At 44.6% G+C, this 21,520-nt stretch overlaps 1 protein-coding gene and 1 pseudogene across 3 annotated transcripts in view; both read right to left on the minus strand.

Annotated features, from left to right (window-relative positions):
- Positions 1 to 1,422: 1,422 nt before the first annotated feature.
- Positions 1,423 to 21,520, minus strand: part of LIAS (lipoic acid synthetase) — a 30,660-nt gene continuing 10,562 nt past the window's right edge. For 2 of the 3 annotated variants that reach the window (XM_050790376.1, XM_050790375.1), the window contains 4 exons: positions 20,599 to 20,744; positions 19,460 to 19,530; positions 17,558 to 17,669; positions 12,988 to 13,579 (listed from right to left, as the gene is read on the minus strand). In XM_050790376.1, coding sequence (XP_050646333.1) covers positions 13,527 to 13,579; positions 17,558 to 17,669; positions 19,460 to 19,530; positions 20,599 to 20,744 — 382 coding nt within the window. In that variant the 3' untranslated portion in view covers positions 12,988 to 13,526. Of the gene's footprint in view, positions 6,208 to 12,987; positions 13,580 to 17,557; positions 17,670 to 19,459; positions 19,531 to 20,598; positions 20,745 to 21,520 lie in introns of those variants that run through there. The other variant, XM_050790374.1, reaches the window with a different exon arrangement.
- Positions 6,217 to 11,747, minus strand: LOC126955023 (WD repeat-containing protein 5-like; annotated as a pseudogene).

The following is a 21,520-nucleotide window of genomic DNA, read 5'->3' on the forward strand; positions in this document are numbered from 1 at the left end:
GCATGCTTCTATCTAGCATGGACAGAAGAGGTGTTTACCCAGAGAAGTGGGTTGGCTAAAGTGACAGAACAACAGCAAAACAATTAATATTATAGGGAAAGTCATTGGACTTAAGATTTCTGGCTACATTTACTTCCCTGATGATGATTCTTCAGGCTTCAGCCGTGCATAGACTAGTCGGCCTTTGGGGTGACTAGAGCAGGCCTGCTGTTTCTACCAGCTTCCACCGTGCGTAGACTGGTCAGCTTCCGGAGTGACCAGAGCAGGGCTGCTGTCTCTACTGGCAGCTTGGTTTTGTCGCAGGATGAGTCGGGTCAGGTGGTCTGGATCTTGCTGGCTGCTCTACCAGTCTTGGGCCGCCGGTTTCAGCCGACTGTGGTGGATCTAAGGCACGATTCTTGCAACTTTAACAGCAGTGGGAGTGGACAGGATTACAGTATGGGGCCTATCTCTTATGGGTCCCAAAGTGGTTGGATTCCACTTTTTTAACCCAAACAAAGCTCCCAGGTTTAAATAGGTGTGCTGGGTCTGTTAGACTTACAGGTACTCTTTCATGTACCGAGCTATGAACTGTTTACATGGCTATCCCTAAACCTGTGTTTGGTTTCTCAAAGTTAGTTTTCGTAGCTCACGGAGATCACCTTTAATCTGACCTATGATTAGGGGTGACCGGCTAAACAAAATCTCATCGGGCAAATACCCAGTTTGCTTAGTGGGAGTGCACCGGACTCGGAGGAGGACCATGGGCAAGACTTGATCTAATCTCAAATAAGTCTCCTGGCAATATTTCTTCAGTAGCTGCTTGCGTGTCCGTCTGGTTCATGCGCTCCACTTTTCCTGAGCTTTGTGGCAGGTAGGCTGTGTGTAATTTCCATTTTATTTTTAACAGCCATGTTAGGTCTTGAACTATTTCAGCTACAAATGCCAGTCTGTTGTCTGACTCTAGAGTTAGAGGCAGTCTAAATCTGGGAATAATGTCTCTTATCAGTACTTTAGTTACTTCCTGCACCTTTTCTGTCTGGGTGGGGAAAGCCTGGACCTACTCTGAGAAGGTACAAAGGCCAACATGTACCCATAGCCTCCTGCTAGGGGCAGCTCGGAAAAGTACAGAAGCAAGTTTTCACAAGGTGTGGCCTCTATTTCTTGAAATCCTGGGGGCCGGGTAGGCCCCTGCCGAGGGTTGTTCTGAACATGGGTTAGACACTGTTCACAAACGGCTCGGGCAATGACAGTGAGCAGTGGCACACAGAAATGGCGTCTAAGTACTGTCTCTAATGCCATTTTTAAAAAATATGAGTTCTTTGATGGAATTGTTTTATAAACTTAGGGGCTACCATTTCAGGAATGGCTAGCCTCCCATCTGAGAATTTCCACCATCCTCCTTCAATGTAATTTCCAGCCTCTTGGGCACATTACGCCCTTTCATTTGGAGAATAATTTGGGGTCTCTGGCAGGGGAAGCTCTGGGAGGAGAGGCAAAGCTAAGATCTCCTCTTTACAGTGCAGGGTAGTCACTTCTGCCCGTTTTGCCTCCCTGTCTGCTTTTCTGTTTCCTTTGGCCTCTAGTGTTCCTGCCTTTTGGTGCCCTTTGCAATGCATAATAGCTACTTTTTTTGGAGCCCACATAGCATTTAAGAGCTGTAGAATTTTTTCTTTGTACTTTATTTCTTTGCCTCCTGCAGTTAAAAGTCTTCTTTCTTTATATATAGCTCCATGAACATGTAATGTAGCAAAGGCATACTTAGAATCCATGTAGACATCGACTTTTTTTTTTTTTTCCTGAGATGGAGTCTCACACTGTCACCCAGGCTGGAGTGCAGTGGCGTGATCTCGGCTCACTGCAAGCTCCGCCTCCCAGGTTCATGCCATTCTCCTGCCTCAGCCTCCTGAGTAGCTGAGACTACAGGCTCCCGCAACCATGCCTGGCTAATTTTTTTGTATTTTTAGTAGAGACGGGTTTTACTGTGTTAACCAGGATGGTCTCCATCTCCTGACCTCGTGATCCACCCGCCTCGGCCTCCGAAAGCGCTGGGATTACAGGCGTGAGCCCCGCGCCCAGCCAGACGTTGACTTTTTTGTCTTTTGCTAGCAATAGGGCCCTTGTCAGGGCTATCAGTTCTGCCTTTTGAGCTGATGTTCTGGTGGGCAGAGACTGTGCCTCTACTACTGAGTTTAATGTTATTACTGCATACCTGGCTTGTCGGGTCCCTTACAGTACAAAACTGCTTCTATCTGTAAAGTATTCAACATCTGGGTCCCCAAGGGGTTGTTCTGTAAGATCTCTCCAGCTTGAGAACACCTCATCTACTCTATCTACACCGCAATGAAGGCGGCCTCCTGGTTCTGACTCTACCACTACCAGTGCCTGATTTACAGCCAGCCCTGGTGAATTATCTTCAGCCCATACTCCAGGAATTTTAGTAAGTAACCTATACATTTCATTTACTCCCGGTTCTGGAGCCTTTTTTGCATATATTCTCCATTCCTCAGTCTGTGGGACAGTAAGGGTTAACATCATGGCCTTCGGCTCAGTTAGGCTCAAAGTTGTATTTCCCTGTGGCCCAAAAGCAATCTGTGCTTGCAGTTTTTGGAGTAGGTCTCTTCCCAGCAAGGGAACTGGACAATTTGGGAGGTATAGGAATTTATGTTGGACCCCTCGTCCTCCTATAACATACCTCCTTGACTGACAGAAAGGCCTTTTCTCTGAGACTCTAGTGGCTCCTAGTTGTGTAGCTCTTGGTTAGTGGCCCTAGAGGTCAGGTCACTACTGAGTGTTCAGCCCCAGTGTCTACCATAAAGTCCATTAGCTGGCCCCCAACTTCTAATGTGACTATTGGTTCCTGGGGGCCTAAAGAGAAGGAGCCCAGTCTGTCCTAGTCTTCATATCCTTCAGCCCCTACCAGTCTGATTAGATAGTTATCTGGTTCTCCCAGGGTGCAGCAGCCCATGGCCGATGGCCTCTTCATACCATGGCCCTGACTACTCTCCTCATTACCTTCTGGACATTCATCCTTCCAGTGTCCCTTCTTTTTGCATCATGTACATTGATCTCTCTCTAGCCTCAGCCGGCTCTCAGATCTCTGCCTAACTTGATCTCTTCCACATCCACGTCCACGTCCACATCCTCTTACAATACTAGTTTCCCTTTCTACGAGGGCTGCCGTTAACAGATCGGCCTTTTTCTTTTTTTTTTTTCTTTTCTTTTTTTTTGAGACGGAGTCTTGCTCAGTTGTCCAGGCTGGAGTGCAGTAGTGTGATTTCGGCTCACTGCAAACTCTGTCTCCCAGGTTCACGTCATTCTCCTGCCTCAGCCTCCCGAGTAACTGGGACTACAGGTGCCCGCCACCAAGCCCGGCTAATTTTTTTGTATTTTTAGTAGAGATGGGGTTTCACAGTGTTGGCCAGGATGGTCTCGATCTCCTGACCTCGTGATCTGCCCGTCTCGGCCTCCCATAGTGCTGGGATTACAGGCGTGAGCCACCACGGCCAGCCTGCCTTTTTCTTAAGCCTCTGATCTGCTTCCTTCTTTGCCTCTTGGTCACGGTTAACATACATCTTAGTGGCCACCTCTATAAGCTTGGTGGCATTCATGCCTGCATAAACCCTTCTAGCTTTTGCAGCTTCCATTTGATGTCACCCTTGGGCTTGTCCTACAAATGCCATGTTCACCATGCGCTGATTTTCAGCTGCTTCAGTGTCAAACGGAATATAAAGCTGGAATGCCTTACACAGTCTTTCATAAAACTGGCTAGGGCTTTCATCTGCTCCCTGGAGCACCTCTGAGATTTTCCCTATATTGATTGCCTTTTTTTCTGCCATTTCTCAACCTTTGCAGGATTGCCTCTCGGTACCTCTGCAGTTGCTGAAACTGGGTGACATCATTTGGGTCCTAGTGCGGGTCTGCTTCTGGGAACTGGCCTTGAGCATACGCTGAGCATTCACTGTGCCTGCTAGTACATTGGCTTCTAGCCAGTGGAGGGCTGCCTGAGTTATCCTCCGGCACTCCTCAGTATTAAACAGCGTCAGGAGGAGCTGTTTGCAGTCTGACCAAGTTGGATTGTATGTTAGAAAGATGGACTGCGCCAGATCTATAAGGGCCTTAGGTTTCTCCTTGTAGGAAGGGGTATGGTGCTTCCAGTTTAGGAGATGAGTAGTTGAAAATGAATGAAGGTTCATTCTCTTCCCTGGATTTGACCTTGTTCATTATGATAGAGGGGGGTCCTCTTGTCTCCCTGAGAGGTATTTGCATAGCCTGAGTGCGGCCTGACTGGAGAAGGCTTGCCTGATTTTCCTGATCTTCCACTTTAACTTCCTGGAGCTCTGATTCTTCCCTATTGGGTGAGGTTGGGGGCGTGTACCCACCTGGACCTAACCCCTCAGGGGCTGCTCGTCTCAGTAGAGGTGGGTAGATTGGAGTATAGGGAGGAAGCGTTTTTTGCCTTCTCTGGAGCTTGCAAAACTGGTTTTTCCTGCTCTCCTTGAGACTTTTCCTTTGTCTCCCTGTTTGCCAGCAAAGCTGATTTTACTTTCACTTTGGGCATGACTCCAGCTAGGAGCGTTCTGCAATAAGCTGCTAGGCAGGGCTGCATTCAGCCATGAGTGGATATTAGGTGAACTGGTCCAGGTGCCCTGGCTGTCCTCCAACCTCGGTTACAACCCTAAATACACGGCCAATTGCTTCACTACCTATAGCCTTTTCAGCCGGCCAGCTGACATCAAAAGAAGGCTATTCTATTTCACAGAGGGTCCTCAACCCTTGGGGGGTTAACTTGATCCTATAGTCCCCTGCATAACCCTTTCTGAAGTTCTTTAACCCCATTCTAATGGGGTAGGTTTTGACGATTTTCCTCCCATTTCCTCCTTCCCAGGCATAGCACACTCACTCTTCCTTTGTTTCAGATCAATTAGACCTGGTGGGTCGCACACTTCGCTTGGAGCATACAGTCTCTACTAAGAGACCTGCAGGCCCCACATGTCACCCCCCCCGTTGGTTCCTCCTGGAACAAACTTTCACACACTTTCACACACTTCCCCTCTCCCAGTTCTCCTTTCTCAACTGTGTTTGCGAGCCACTCTCGCGTACTGGGTTGGCTAGGGTGTAAGTTTCCCCGACCTTTACAAGCCATTCTTGCATCCTGTGTCGGACTACTAGTTGCACCCTGGGAAGTGATCAGCTCCCCTTTCGTCCTTGTGGGACGGATCCTGCTTTGGGCCCCAATACCTTACCGTGGTCCTGAAGCGCGCTGTCCCTGGAATCGTCCTGTACCCTTTAGGTTCCCTTGCACTGTCAGGGAAGGGACACGGCTGGGTCGCAGAAGAGCTGATCTCCCCTCCGGGTTGAAGTTCTCCTGATGGCACGCCTGGGGTCACAGGTATCCTGCCAGCCCAGGGCTCCAGCCCCACAGGCAAAGGAGACAACAAACCTGTCGTCTCCTCTCCTGGATGGCTCACCAAAATGTTGTAGGAATCAGAGGACCAGAGAGACCAAATGGGTGTTATAGGAGGATTTTTATTAAGGTGTGCACTGGCTCAGTGGACTCATGTCCAAAAAATTGAGACCAGAACAAAGACAGGGCTTGATTTTTGTAAGCAAGCTTACAGAAGCAGAATAAAGACAGTTAATCAAACAGTGACACGTCTTGTAATCTCTAGCACAGCTGCGTTACAGCTGTGACCTTGCAGCTGCATTGAAGCAGAAACAGGAACTTATAAAACTTGCAAAATATTTGTGGGGAGCGGGTAAAGGATTAAAAGAGGAATTTTGTTTTTCTTGTCCTTATATTGGGGGGTGCTGGGAGAGTCTCCAGAGCACATTCCTTTTGGGTTCTGACTTCTTAGATAGTGTTATCAGGACCTTGCCTGGGCCTGGGCTCTGTCTGTTACTGTTTTTGGGATGAGACAACCTAATATAGAGAAACTTGTTTTTCTCTTTTAGTTTTTATTTCTTCTTTCTTTAATTTCTGCCTCACTATGGGAGGTCGAGAAGGGAGGATCACTTGAGGCCAGGAGTTCAAGACTAGCCTGGGCAACATAGTGAGATCCCAACTCTACAAATACTAGAAAAAAATTAGCAAGGAGTGGTAGCATGTATCTGTAGTCCCAGCTACTCAGGAGGCTGAGGTGGGAGGATCACTTGAGCTTGGGAGGTCAAGATTGCAATGAGCCGATTTGTGCCACTGCACTCCAGCCTGGGTGACACAGCAAGATCCTGTCTCAAAAAAAAAAAAAAAAGGTTAAAATGGTAAAAGGAAACATTGAGGTGTTTTTTATTTTTGTAGTCACTTTCTTTTTTTTAATTTTAAGATTTTATTTACCATGTATGTGTGTGCGTGTGTTTTTGACAGAGCTTCACACTCTTGTTGCCCAGGCTGGAGTGCAATGGTACAATCTTGGCTCACTGCAACCCCTGCCTTCTGGTTCCAGCAATTCTCCTGCCTCAGCTTCCCAAGTAGCTGGGATTACATGTGCCCGCCACCACGCCTGGCTAATTTTTGTATTTTTAGTATAGAGAGGATTTCACCATGTTGGCCAGGCTGCTCTTGAAGTCCTAACCTCAGGTGATCCACCCACCTTGGCCTCCCAAGGTGCTGGGATTACAAGCATGAGCCACTGCACTCAGTCGATTTTTTGTGCTTTTTTGAGATAGAGTCTCACTTGCCCAGGCTGGAGTGCAGTGGCACAATCACAGCTATCACATTAAAAAAACAACAAAAAAACGCCAGGCACAGTAGCTCATGCCTATAATCCGAGCAGTTTGGGAGGCCACAGTGGGTGAATTGCTTGAGTTCAGGAGTTTGAGACCCACCTGGGCAACATGGAAAGACCCCATCTCTGCCAAAATGACAAAAAAAAAAAAAAGGCAGGTGTGATGGTGGGGACCTATAGTCCCAGTTATTTGGGGGCTGCAGTGGGAGGATCACTTGAGCCAGGGAGGTTGAGGCTGCAGTGAGCCAAGATTGTGCCACTGCACTCAAGCCTGGGCAACAGAGTGAAACCCCATCTCAAAAAAAAAAAAAAGGCATTAACTTTGTTAGTCATTTAGAAACTCATCCTAGCTTTCCAGAGCATGTGGTCCCCAACTAGCTGTTATCATCACCACATACTGGCAGTGTGTTTAAGTTTTAGACCAAAACTCAGGTGTGTTCTTGTAGTGTTTTGTAGTGCTAGCCTTGCAAAATAATACGTATAAGCAGACTTAAAGCTTCAGAGGATAAGCTGGATACAGTGACCGCTTGCTCCCTTCCTCCCTTCATTTTTCTTGAATACAGACATGTAAGAGACTACTCACTAGATAATGCTAGTAACATGGGAGATTATTTTAGGTGCATATACATCTTTTTAAATTTTAATAGGCATTTATTTTAGGAACATTAGAATAAACATAATTTACAAATTACATTAGCATATAAACTTGGATGCTCTAAGAGGGACCCAATATTACAGTGTCTTAAGCAGAATAGTAATGTATTTCTCTCTCACATAAAAGTCCAGGTAGGTGGTCAAGGGCTGGAAAAGGCCAAAGCCTTCCTCATCTGGTCGCTCTGCTGTCCTTGACACAAGTCCCCCATTTCATGTCCAGGGTGGCTGTTCCCACTCTAAGCATCATGTTTTCATTCTAGCCAGCAAGGAAAAGGGAAAAGAGGAGGGGAAAGGTACCACCTGCTCTGTAAAAGCAGATTCAAAAATAGCAGCCCTGGCTGGGCGCAGTGGCTCAAGCCTATAATCTCAGCACTTTGGAAGGCCGAAGTGGGTGGATCACTTGAGGTCAGGAGTTTGAGACCAGCCTGGCCTACATGGTGAAACCCCATCTCTACTAAAAATATAAAAAATTAGCTGGGAGTATTGGCGCACGCCTGTAATACCAGCACTTTGGGTGGCCAAGATGAGTGAATCACTTGAGTCCTGGAGTTCCAGACCAGCCTGGGCAACACGGTGAAATTCTGTCTCTACTAAAAACACAAAAATTAGCCGGGCATGGCGGTGTGTGCCTATAATCCCAGCTATTCAGGAGGCTGAGGCACGAGAACCACTTGAGGTGGAGGTTGCAGTGAGCCCACATTGCGTGATTGCACTCCAGCGCGGGAGACAGAGTGAGACTCTGTTTCAAAAACAAAACAAAACAAAAACATCTCCTGCTACTCCTCTTTCAAGTTTCTGTATTAAATTTAACTGGAAAGCATCCAGAGATTCCAAGATGAGGTGTTTTACAATTTTTAAAAATTATTTACTATTTTTTTTTCTTTTTAAGCTATGCTACTAACTGAAATTTACTATTATTTAGCTATATTGGAACTGTTCTCAATACTGTGCAACCAAAACAAGTAAGTAGACTCTTGAGGCTGAAGACAGCAACTGTTATCCATAAATCCCAATTTTGCATGTGTATCAAAATAGCTTCATTTTTCTTATTCACTATTTTTATTTACAGAGTAAATGTTACAAATCTGAAACTGTAACATACACTGTGCTAATAAAATGCCATTTTAATTATTTTACATTGATGTTCCATGAGATTTTTATTATATTTATTATTTTTAAAAATTGAACTTCACCCTTTTGAAACAAAAAATTAAAAATTTTTGTTCACTCTGTTTGAACACAATAGACTAGGAACTCTTCCCTAGACGGTATTAGAAGGCACTTCCCTAGACAGTGTTACAGGCATGTGCCACCAGTGTTAGAAGAATTGGCGAGAAATGTCACCAGCAACTTTTAGCACTTTCCAGTGGTCCACACTCAGCCAAATAGTCTTCAAAAAGGAGGCTCAAATCAGGCCCCGTCCTGACCCGCAGGCACAGACCCCGGGGGGACCACCTCTGAGACACCATGTTTCTTGCCAATCCAGGTCAACTTCCTGACAGTCTATCATGTAAGGGAGCAAAGGGATTTAACAGTCACTATTCCACAGTTTAATTGTTTTGTCATTTTCTAGCGCGGCAGAGGTGATGTTTTCTGTTGGGTGACAAGCTGTTGAGATCACACCACCTGTGTGGCCTTGTAATTTCTGTACAATCTCTTTCGTCTGAAGGTTCCAAATGTAAAGAAGGTTATCCTCCGAGCCAGACACAATCCACTTCCTGCCAGTAACAGAGAAATTGGCAAATATGCAGTATTTCTCGTTCTTGTGGCCAGTGTACATCTTCAGGCAATTCCCGTTGCTGTAGTCCCAGAGCTTCAGAGTGTTGTCCAGCGTGGCAGCCAGGATGTATCTGCTGTTCTGGGAGAACGTCACAAAAGACACCGGGGGTTGTCATCATCAGTGAGCGTCTTCAGGCACTGGCCCGAGGCAGTGTCCCAGATGGACAGAGACCATCATAGCTACTTGAAACTATCAAGAATCCATCACAATTAAAATGAATGGCCAAGACTGGATCTGAGTGAGCTGGTGAAATCTTGAGGCACTTCCCTGTTTTCACATTCCATATTCTCACACTTTCATCAAAGGATCCTGAGACAGTAAGGTTGGACTGGGGATTGAAGTTACAGCAAAAGACATAATTACTGTGTCCCTTCAGGGTTTTCAGATACTTTCCCGAGCTCACCTCCTGTATTTTGTATCTTCAAGGTTTTGTCATCTAAGGCTGAAACAAAAAGGTTAGAATCTGAGGACCAGGCTACATTGGATATTCCCAGCTTGTGACCAGACGGTTTTCTCAAATTTCCGGTCACATGCACCCCAAATTTTAATGAGTTTATCAGCAGATGAACTTGCCAGCCACTCTCCATTCGGGCTGAATTTCAGGAAGGACACTGCGTTGGTGTGGCCAGCAAGGGTGAGCTTTAGAGCATAGTTTGGCTTCACGGGTGTAGACTTGCTCTGAGTGGCGGATGACGAAGGGGTCGGCTGTGCTCTGGTGGCCTCTTCTCGGTCGCCATGGCTCTGACGCTGGCCGCACAGGGGACGTGGACAGAGGGTCCTGGTGACAGAGGCAGTCTGCCGGGCCGCCGTGGCAGGCCGGGTGCTCAGGGCGTCGGCGGACCTCGCCTGGACACCAGCGAGGACTACTCATTTATATTTTTTTGAGACAGTCTCACTGTGTGGCCCAGGCTGGAGTGTAGTGGTGCATTTTCGGCTCACCGCAACCTCTGCCTCCCCGGTTCAAGCGATTCTTGTGCCTCAGCCTCCTGAGTAGCTGGGACTACAGGCGCGTGCCATCACCCCAGGCTAATTTTTTTTTTTTTTGAGACGGAGTCTGGCTCTGTCGCCCAGGCTGGAGTGCAGCGGCGCGATTCCGGCTCACTGCAAGCTCCGCCTCCCGGGTTCACGCCATTCTCCTGCCTCAGCCTCCCGAGTAGCTGAGACTACAGGCGCCCGCCACCTCGCCCGGCTAGTTTTTTGTATATATATGTATATTTTTTTTAGTAGAGACGGGGTTTCACCGTGTTCACCAGGATGGTCTCGATCTCCTGACCTCGTGATCCACCCGTCTCGGCCTCCCAAAGTGTTGGGATTACAGGCTTGAGCCACCGCGCCCGGCCCGGCCAATTTTTTATATTTTTAGTAGAGACGGGGTTTTGCCATATTGGCCAGGCTGGTCTCGAATTCCTGACATCAGGTGATCCGCCCGCAACGGCCTCCCAGAGTGTTGAGTTTACAGGTGTGAGCCACCGTGCCCGGCTGAGAATTTTATTTCACCAAATGATTCTCTAGCTAACAAATGTTTAACTGCCATTGGCCTACACTGTGCAAAAGGCCTATTAGATAATATCTAGAAATGTCAAAAAAATTAGCCTGAAAAGTAATCCCTTTTTTTCCTGTAAAATAAGTTAAGGCAGCTTGAGCTATTTCTATTTTAAGTTGGTAAGGTTAGGCCTGGTGGTGGCTCATGCCTGTAATCCCAACACTTTGGGAGGCCAAGGCGGGCAGATCGTTTGAGGCCTGGACTTCGAGACCACCCTGGCCAACACGGTGAAACCCCATTTCTACTAAAAATACAAAAATTAGCCGGGCGTGATGGTAGGTGCCTGTAATCCCAGCTACTTGGGAAGCTGATGAAGGAGGATCACTTGAACCCAGGAGGCAGAGGTTGCAGTGAGCTGAGATCGCACCACTGCACTCTAGCCTGACAGAGCGAGACTGTCTGAAAACAAAAGAAATAGGGTTAAATTTACATCCCAAAATGTACTCGGATCTATAAAGACATGCATTATTATTATTATTTTTTTTTTTTGAGAAGGAGTTTCACTCGCCCAGGCTGGAGTGCAATGGTGTGATCTCAGCTCACTGCAACCTCCACCTCCCAGGTTCAAGGAATCTCCTGTCTCAGCCTCCTGAGTAGCTGGGATTACAGGCATGCGCCACCACACCCGGCTAATTTTTTATTTTTAGTAGACAGGGTTGCACCATGTTGGTCTCGAACTCCTGACCTCAGGTGATCCACCTGCCTCGGCCTCCCAAAATGTTGGGATTACAGGCGTAAGCCACCGTGCCTGGCCCATGCATGACTTAAAAAAAATTTTTTTTGAGACACAGTCTCTGTCACCCAGGCTGGAGTGCAGTGATGTGATCTCGGCTAACTGCAACCCCTCCCTGTCAGGTTCTAGTGATTCTCCTGCCTCAGCCTCCCAAGTAGCTGGGATTACAGGCATGCACCACACTCAGCTAATTTTTTGTATTTTTGGTAGAGGTGGGGTTCTCACTGTGTTACCCAGGCTAGTCTCAAACTCCTGAGCTCAACTGATTCGCCCACCTCAGCCTCCCAAAGTGCTGGGATTACAGGCATGAGCCACCACACCTGGCGAGGACATGCATTACTTTTGTAATCCTGGCTCGTTGTAAGAATTCAAAACAGAATTGGCTATCCACTTTACGTATTTTACAACATGGCCACCTAAAAGTGTCCTTTTTGATATGCAGAAAAAGTAGAAAGGCAGGATTCAGTCAAAAGATGAATCTGAGTTACTAGTATTTTGGAAGGAAATTCCTTTCTCAGGTCTTTATCATCATATAACACAACCAATGTGAGAAATGAAAGGAATAGTGCATGTGGATTTAGCAAGCTACTATACAAATAAGGGTTAATATTTCCAGGTTCTATTTCCTTGCCTTAGGCAGCATTATGGCCTTGGTTTTTTCAGAGGGACTAAATGTGATCAGCATAAAACGATTTTGCAAGTTCTAAAGTAGTCACACCAATGTAAAAAATTAACATTTACACTTTTTTTTGAGACAATCTCACTCTGTCGCCCAGGCTGGAGTGCAGTAGCACGATCTCACCTCACTGCAATCTCCACTTCACAGGCTCAAGTAATTCTCGTGCCTCAGCCTCCTGAGTGGCTGGGATTACAGCCACCTGCCAACCCGCCTAGCTAATTTTTTTATTTTTAGTAGCAATGGAGTTTCACCAGGTTGGCCAGGCTGGTCTCAAACTCCCGACCTCAGGTGATCCACCCACCTCGGCCTCTAGGAGTGCTGGAATTACAGGCATGAGCCACCACGTCCGGCCAGCATTCACTCTTAAGCCTTTCTAAATTATTCCAATATTATAAGGACAAATGTTAATCATAACTGATCACAGTTTCAACCTATGAAACTGTGATTATGTTACTGTGACTGTTCCATCACAGTAACAAATGAAGTTTTTATTTTTCATAAATGAAATGTAATGATGATGTTAACAGTGGACTAGAAAATCTGGAAGTTTTTTTTTTTGAGACAGAGTCTGGAGAGCAGTTACAGTGTCCAGGCTGGAGAACAGTGGCACCATCTCAGCTCACTGCAACCTCTGCTTCCCAGGTTCATGTGATCCTCACCTCAGCCTGAGTAGCTGGGACTACGGATGCATGCCACCACATCTGGTTAATTTTTAAATTTTTCTGTAGAGATAGGGTCTCACCATGTTGCTCAGGCTGGTCTCGAACTCCTGGGCTCAAGTGATCTGCCTGCCTTGGCCTCCCAAAATGTTGGGATTATAGGTGTGAGCCACCATGCCTCTAGAAGTTTTTAATGCATTTTAAAATTATTTAACAGAAAATTCTTACAAAGATATTTTAAGATTACATCATAGCAAGCAACTGTTTATTGGGACAAAGAAGATACACAAAAAGCCAAATGAATTACTGTAATTAAATCTGTAGTTTATTGACTTTTTTCCTTTTTATTTATTTATTTGAGATGGAGTTTTGCTCGTCACCCAGGCTGGAAGGCAATGGTGCGATCTCGGCTCACTGCACCCTCCCCCTCCCAGGTTCAAGTGATTCTTCTGCCTCAGTCTCCCAAGTAGCTGGGATTACAGGCGTCCGCCACCATGCCTGGCTAATTTTTGTATTTTTAGTAGAGATAGGGTTTCACCATGCAGGCCAGGCTGGTCTCGAACTCCTGACCTCAGGTGATCCACCCGCCTCGGCCTCCTCCTCCTAAAGTGCTGGGATTACAGGCGTGAGCCACTATGCCTGGCTATTGACATTTTTTTGTTTTAAGCAAAGAGGTGGGGTACATCCACTGTAGTCCAGGCATTCTGGCACCACCTCTGTTATTAACTGGAATCGAATTTTAAAAATTTCTGTGATCTTGAAGGTCTTGAAGTTTTAGAGGGCTTTTGTTTTTCTTTTAGCCACTAGATTTTTCAGGAAAAATTCACCTATTTAGGAAAAAGGAAAACACATTAATATCAATTTAAAGTAAATAATAGTAAGACAACTATTTCAGAATTATATTTTTGGTGTTTCCCCTTTAAAGAAGACGTTTGTATTTATTGGCACTTCCCTCTTCTCAAACCTCAATGGCAATATTTTTCTAACCTAAATATCCCCTATATCTTCGGCCTTTCTCCCCAGCAATAATGACTCGAGTCTCCTACTACTATTCTTTCTAGTAACTCAATATTACGAAGGGTGACCCTACTGTATACATGGGTCTGCACATTTATTCTACTTTATGTGCACTATCTTTCCCTCATCACTGTCAAAGTATTGCTCTTGGCAAAATTCACTTCCAAGAGCAATTTTGCTACATTATTAGGCTGGATCTGATGTTTATAAAACAGACCTTGTTGCAGTTGAGCAGACGCATCTGATGGAATCTCTTTAGCTTATTCCCCTCTAGGGAAGCAAGAGCTCTTCATTTGTAATGGGCTTTCTCTCCACCGCCTGAGTTGTGCCTATGCAGTAAGTTAGCAGCTTAGAGGGCACATTCTCTTTTTAGGCCATTAGCATTCCATTTAGTCTATTGCTCTTACAGCATGACTCAATGCTTACTGGTAGAGCGCAGCACTGGAGGCCTGATTTTACGAGGAGTCTGATTAACTTCTCTTTGCCATCTTAATATGAGTAGAACTGTGATGAGTGTATCTACATATAATCTCTGCAAATCCCAAGGCTCATAACCCAGCCAAGTAATCCATGCTGCTCCACACCTCCTCCGAATGTCGTGGGAGTAGCACCGACTTTACCAGACCCTAATCCATCATTTTAGTCTAATGCTCATCACGTACCAGAATTTGATCTTTTCCTGGTAATTTAGAAAGCATCAAAAAGTTCATAATTTACTTCCTTTTATATGTTAGAAATTTTTCTTTAACAAAAGAAAAACTCCTTTCAAAGGATATTACTGTAACCATTCTAGAAGCTGATAGTGGTTCTATCCTTCATATGTATTTTTAGCTTGCCAGCAGTGCTGCTTGAAGATTAAATCACTTGCAATTACTGGTTTTCAAAATCCCCACCTCCTGTCAGTCAGCACTGAATCAAATTCTTGGGTTTCCAAACTATGATGAGCTATTAGTTCATTAAAATGTTTTAAATTACTATTTTTATTTATTTATTTATTTTTGAGACAGGATCTCACTCTGTCACCCAGGCTGGAGTGCAGTGGCACGATCACAGCTCACTGCAGCCTCAACCTCCTGGGCTCAGGTGATTCTCCCACCTCAGCCTCCTGGGTAGCTAGAACTAAAGGTGCCCACCACCATCCAGCAAATCAGCCACCCAGCTAATTTCTGTATTTTTGTAAAGATGGGGTTTTGCCATGTTGCCCAGGCTGGTCTTGAACTCCTGGGCTCAAGTGATCCACCCACATCGGCCTCCCAAAGTGCTAGCATTACAGGCGTGAGCCACTGCACCCGGCCTTAAATGTCTTTATAGGAACATACTATAAAGACATATTACTAATTTATATTACTAATACTGGAGCATTAATTTTTTCAAAAAGAATTTAATTTAAACATATTTAAGATTTAGACTCCAATATATAAAGCAATCATTTAAAACATCACTTTAGATCCAAAAAAAAACCAAACCAAACCTAGCTTATTTATTTATTTATTTTTGAGACAGAGTCTTGCTCTGTTGCCCAGGCTGGAGTGCAGTGGCGTGATCTTGGCTCACCACAACCTCTGCCTCCCGAGTTCAAGCAATTTTCCTGCCTCAGCCTCCCAAGTAGCTAGGACTACAGGCACATGCCACCATGCCCGGCTAATTTTTGTAATTTTTTTTTCTTTTGGAGACGGAGTCTTGCTGTGTTGCTAGGCTGGAGTGGAGTGTCAGGATCTTGGCTCACTGCAACCTCCGCCTCCCGGGTTCAAGCTATTCTCTTGCCTCAGCCTCCTGAGTAGCTGGACTACAGGTGCACGCCACCATGCCCAGCTAATTTTTGTATTTTTAGTAGAGATGGGGTTTCACTATGCTGGCCAGGATGATCTCGATCTCTTGACCTCATGATCCACCCACCTCCCAAAGTGTTGGGATTACAGACATAATCCACCGCACCCAGCCTAAATTTTTGTATTTTTAGGACAGACGGGGTTTCACTATTTTGGCCAGGATGGTATCGAACTCCTGACCTTGTGATCTGCCCGCCGCGGCCTCCCAAAGTGCTGGGATTTCAGGCATGAGCCACCACGTCCGGCCAATACCTAGTTTATTTTTAAAGAGACAAGGTCGGACAGGTGTGGTAGCTCACGCCTGTAATCCCAGCACTTTTGGAGGCTGAGGTGGGCGGATCACAAGGTCAGGAGATCGAGGCCATCCTGGCTAACACAGTGAAACCCCATCTCTACTAAAAATACAAAAAATTAGCTGGGTGTGGTGGCATGTGCCTGTAGTCCCAGCTACTCGGGTGGCTGAGGCACGAGAATGGCGTGAACCCAAGAGGCAGAGGTTGTAGTGAGCCAAGACTGCACCACTGCACTCCAGCCTGGGCGACGGAGAGAGAGACTCCACCTCAAAACAAAAATAATAATAAAAAATAAAGAGATGAGGTCTCACAATGTTGCTCAAGCTCTATTTGAACTCCTGGGCCCATGCGATCCTCCTGCCTCAGTCTCCCAAGAAGGTGAGACTATAGGCACACACCACCTCACCTGGCCTAGCTGTTTCTTTTTTTTATTTTATTTTTATTTTGAGACACAGTATCTTGCTGTGTCACCTAGGCTGGAGTTGTAGTGACATGATCATAGCTCACTGCATCCTTGAACTCCTGGGCTCAAGTAATCCTCCTGCCTTCCAAAGTGCTGGGATTAGAGGCATGAGCCACCTTGCCTGGCCTCTTTATTCTTTTTGTTTTGAGATGGAATCTTGCTCTGTCACCCAGGCTGGAGTGCAGTGGCACAATCTCGGCTCACTGCAAGCTCTGCCTCCTGGGTTCACACCATTCTCCTGCCTCAGCCTCCTGAGTAGCTGGGACTACAGGCGTCTGCCACCATGCCCAGCTAATTTTTTGTATTTTTAGTGGAGACGGAGTTTTCACTGTGTTAGCCAGGATGGTCTCGATCTCCTGACCTTGTGATCCCCCCGCCTCAGCCTCCCAAAGTGCTGGGATTACAGGCGTGAGCCACCGCACCCAGCCAGCCTATTTATTCTTAATAATTGTAATTGTTAAGTCCAACTGACAGGGACATCATCAACACTTTCTAGATTAAATTCAGTCTTCAGATATGTTCTATGGATCCTCTGACAATCATTATCACGTGACTTTTTATCCCTTGGAAACTGATTTTGTTTTCATAAATCAATTCAAGCTATTGATTAAAATAAGAGCTGAAATTCCAAAGGTAAAAAAAAAACTGCATTGTAGCTAGTAAAACCACTAAACGTTTCTATGGAGAAAAATAATCTTATGGATATTTTTCTGTTGCCTCTGGGGGAAAAATACAAAGAAATGTAATGACGCAAGCAATGCTATCGAACAGATACTTTTCAGTGCTTAAATTGATTGAAATTGGTAGTCTGGAGATGCAGCTGGCATCATTTCCAAATAAATATGTATTTCTCAGAAAACCCTATCAGATGCTTGACATGCTCTGTCATTTCTGAATAATCTACTACTGAAATCTACACATAGAATAAATCAATAAACTAATTGTTTCTGCTTTTACTATAGTAGCTGAGTTACAAAGCAGGGGGCTGAATTTGTTTAAGAAACAAAGGATTAAGAGAAACTTTTCCTTAACATGATCCCCATGGAGCAAAGCTCCTAAGCATGTTCCAGAAAAAAAAAACTACGCCCTCTACCAAGACCACCAAAGGTATTACAATTTGTCAAGAGTTTTAGTGATTGGTGGTAGAACTTAATGTGGAAAGTTAATGGCCTAAATAAAACCATGCCCCGCAATCTACCTTACCTGCTTTATATGAAGAACGCACCAAAGGGCCACTTGCAGTATAATGAAATCCAAGTTCATTTCCTACTTTCTCCCAGTATTTGAATTTTTCAGGAGTGATATATTCTTCAACCTAGATTTAAATAATTACTTCTGATCAGATTTTAGAATTCCTCTTTGATTCTGCAGAAAGTCTATACCCATTTATGCAGAACACTCTTCACTGCATAATTTATCTTGCCTCCACCCCCAGGCTTTTGTCCTCTCCCTCCTCCCTGTTTGCTGGTTACTTGTTGGCCACTCTACTGGGATGTAAATACAGGGAATTATAGAGGCAGGGAAGCATATCAATTTTGTGCTACATTGGCTATTCCAAAGGACAGAGAAAGAAGAGATTATCTATAGAGATTATTTATCTGTATTTTTCCTTCATTAACAGGTAAATTCAAGAATTACTCATGCCTATCTGATTCTTGAGGACAAGACTGTCTTACTCAATTTGTATCTTCTGCTTAGCACTGTGACTGGCACATGGTCACTGCTCAACACAAGCTTCTTGAATGAATGGATAAACGTCCATGATAGAAATAGAAACAATGGTTTCCCATTCTTACTTCGCCTCTGGCTCTAACATAACAAAAAACAAATTACACAATAACCAAGTGTAAATGAGTGCCATTTCCCAACTTTTAAATTCTTTTTCTCTAGGTTCACTTGAGTTGTGAAATTTGTAGAGAAAATGGGGGAGGCAGCAAATATGTACCAATGTAGCTGATTCATGTAGATAATAAAACTGGGACTTACCAGTATACAGCTGACCCTCGAACAACATGGTAACTGCACAGGCCCACTTACGTAACATACAAAATGTGTGTTAATTGACTGTTGTTATTGGTAAGGCTTCCGGTCAACAGAAGGCTATTAATAGTTATGATTTTTTGGGAGTCAAAAGCTATACATGGGCTGGGCACAGTGGCTCACACCTGTAATCCCAGCACTTTGGAAGGCTGAGGCGGGCGGATTACCTAAGGTCAGGAGTTCAAGACTAGCGTGGCCAAAATGGTGAAACCCCGTCTCCATTAAAAATATTCAAAAATTGACCGGGTGTGGTGGCTCACACCTGTAATCCTAGTACTTTGGGAGGCCAAGGTGGGTGGATTGCCCGAGCTCAGGAGTTCAAGACCAGCCTGGGCAACATGCCAAAATTCTGTCTCTAAAAATATAAAAAAATTAGTCGGGTGTGGTAGTTCGTGCCTGTAATCCCAGCTACTCAGGAGGCTGAGTCATGAAAATCGTTTGAACCTGGGAGGTGGAGGTTGCAGTGAGCTGAGATTGTACCACTGCACTCTAGTCTGGGTGACAGAGCGAGACTCTGTGTCAAACAACAACAACAAAAATATCTATATCTGTATCTATATATATAGATATAATTTAGCCAGATGTAGTGGCACCCGTCTGTAGTCCCAGCTACTCAGGAGGGTGAGGCAGGAGAATCACCTGAACCCAGTTGGCAGAGATTACAGTGAGCCGAGATCGTGCCACTACACTCCAGCTTGGGCGACAAGAGCAAAACTCCGTCTTAAAAAAAAAAGCAGGCCGGGCGCGGTGGCTCAAGCCTGTAATCCCAGCACTTTGGGAGGCCGAGACGGGTGGATCACGAGGTCAGGAGATCGAGACCATCCTGGCTAACACGGTGAAACCCCGTCTCTACTAAAAAAATACAAAAAACTAGCCGGGCGAGGTGGCGGGCGCCTGTAGTCCCAGCTACTCGGGAGGCTGAGGCAGGAGAATGGCGTGAACCCGGGAGGCGGAGCTTGCAGTGAGCTGAGATCTGGCCACTGCACTCCAGCCTGGGCGACAGAGCGAGACTCTGTCTCAAAAAAAAAAAAAAAAAAAAAAAAAAGCAAATCAAGATACGTGTACCTTAAGATGACGCCTTGTTGGCTGCATATATTGTCCTAAAGTCAAGCAGTCTACATCTGCCTCACGAAGTGCTGTAGGAAGAAAAGCACAAATTACATTAGCAAATACTTTAATTGTAGACCTAACCATAATTTTCCTGAGGAATATTTAAAAATGGTGTGAACTTTGTGACAGTCCATAATCCTCATGTTGGGGAATAAGATAACACCTATTCATTCAAAAGTATTATGTGCCAGGGACTGTAGTAAGGACTGAAAACAGTAATAATTAAGACAGTCATGTAGGGCTTATAGAGACAAGGATAAATACTTCTAATAGTACAGAATAAATGTTAAAATAGTCGTGGAGGGTGTTTTAGAGTAGGAGTCTGTTTGGCAGAAAAGGTATGGGAAATGGTATATGCAAAAATCTGAATGCACCTATATTATAGAGCAAATGTGTTGCATTAGGTTTTTACTCAATGCACAAGATATGCTATGGGGGCTGTGATTTAAACTGTGACGTATCAGAACCTTTCTAATAAACTGCGTGCAATTTGGTAAACAGCAGCTCTTAATTACTATATGAACTTACTACTCTTTGAACCACTAAATAACTACAAGCAATCTAAGGATCTTCTGCTAAAATTAAAACTTTTATTCTCAAAGTTTAAAAAGTCCAAGAATCACAAAGTACATGGACTTATGGGACTATGGTTCAGCAAAGTCCGAAGCACACCATGTTATGTGACAATGCTACAAGTAAGCTCTTTCTCAGAGGCTTGGATTAGTCTCATTGATCTATGAACTGTCAGTGCCTGGTACCTGGCTGGCTCTCCAAAAGTGTCCAATGATAGAATGAGAAAAGTGAATGAAATCATGCTATCAGTGGATGCAAGGATGGGGAATAAAATGGGATATAAATTTCGTATCCTGAGCTTCATGCATGTCACTCCATGAAATCCCCAGAAAATTTATTTCCTTTGCTTTATTTTCTTAACTTGTATTTTAGATTTGGGGGTGCATGTGCAAGTTGGTTTTCTTTTTATGCTGCCATTTATAACCATATACTTTGTTCTTAGAAGGGCCTTCAAAGTGAGTGGGTTCCTGCTGTTACTCAAATTAGATGGGAAAGATTTTTTCATTTTTCAATTTCTTTACCTTTCATTGTTGCATATACTTGCTCATCATTCTCGCCTAAACCCAACATTATAGATGTTTTAGAAATAACATCAGGCTGAACCTTCTTGGCATGTTTCAGTACACGTAGGGACTGATCAAAATTGGCCCGAGGATCACGAACCTTACTGGAAAACAGCAGGACTGTTGTCAGCAAGAATTACAACAAGTTCAACCAAGTACATAGTTACGCAAGCAACCTGAAAGACCAGAGAAGTACATTCTGCACATTATCTTAAACCACATAGTTGAAAGGTAGCATTTATGCACAAATGCCTAACTGTTAATTTAGGAAAGAAAAGGCCTCACTGGGCTCCCTAGCTCTGCCTCAAGCCTGGGGCAGAGAAAAGTACAATGGAAGAAATTACTTCAGTTTATGCATTGAGAAACCAGAATTCTGAAGCGAAAAATTAGGAGAGAAAGGAAAAAAAAGCAGAAGTAAGAGAGTCTCCATGCTGAACAAAGAAAAAAATAAGCTGAACCCACGTGAGAGGGTTGAAACTTTCATGTTCATTTCTTTTCTGAAGACTAAGCTGCCCTCTGCTGGTGAGTACACAACACTGCCACCTCTTAGGTAAAGAAATGCATGATTCTGGAATTTTCACTGGAAAGGATCATGTTTCTTAAGTGAAACCAGGGAAACTGGCACCCACTGGTGGTGGTATCACGACAAGGTTGCAACAGGCTGTGTACCGTGGCTTAAATGACTTATCATTTAAGCCAAAAGGCCAGAAAGCTTCTGATGTTAAATCGGATTTCATTTCAATTCCAATGCAGCTTTATTTTCTGTAATTGTTTTTCATCAGCCACTAGTTAACAGGAAAGAAACAAATTTATGAATTTAAAAATAACTGAAACTGACAATACAGAAATTACTTTTTAACAGAATTTCTCCACTGAAATT

Source organism: Macaca thibetana, chromosome 5 (genome assembly GCF_024542745.1).
Source record: "Macaca thibetana thibetana isolate TM-01 chromosome 5, ASM2454274v1, whole genome shotgun sequence".
Taxonomy (NCBI): Eukaryota; Metazoa; Chordata; class Mammalia; order Primates; family Cercopithecidae; genus Macaca; species Macaca thibetana.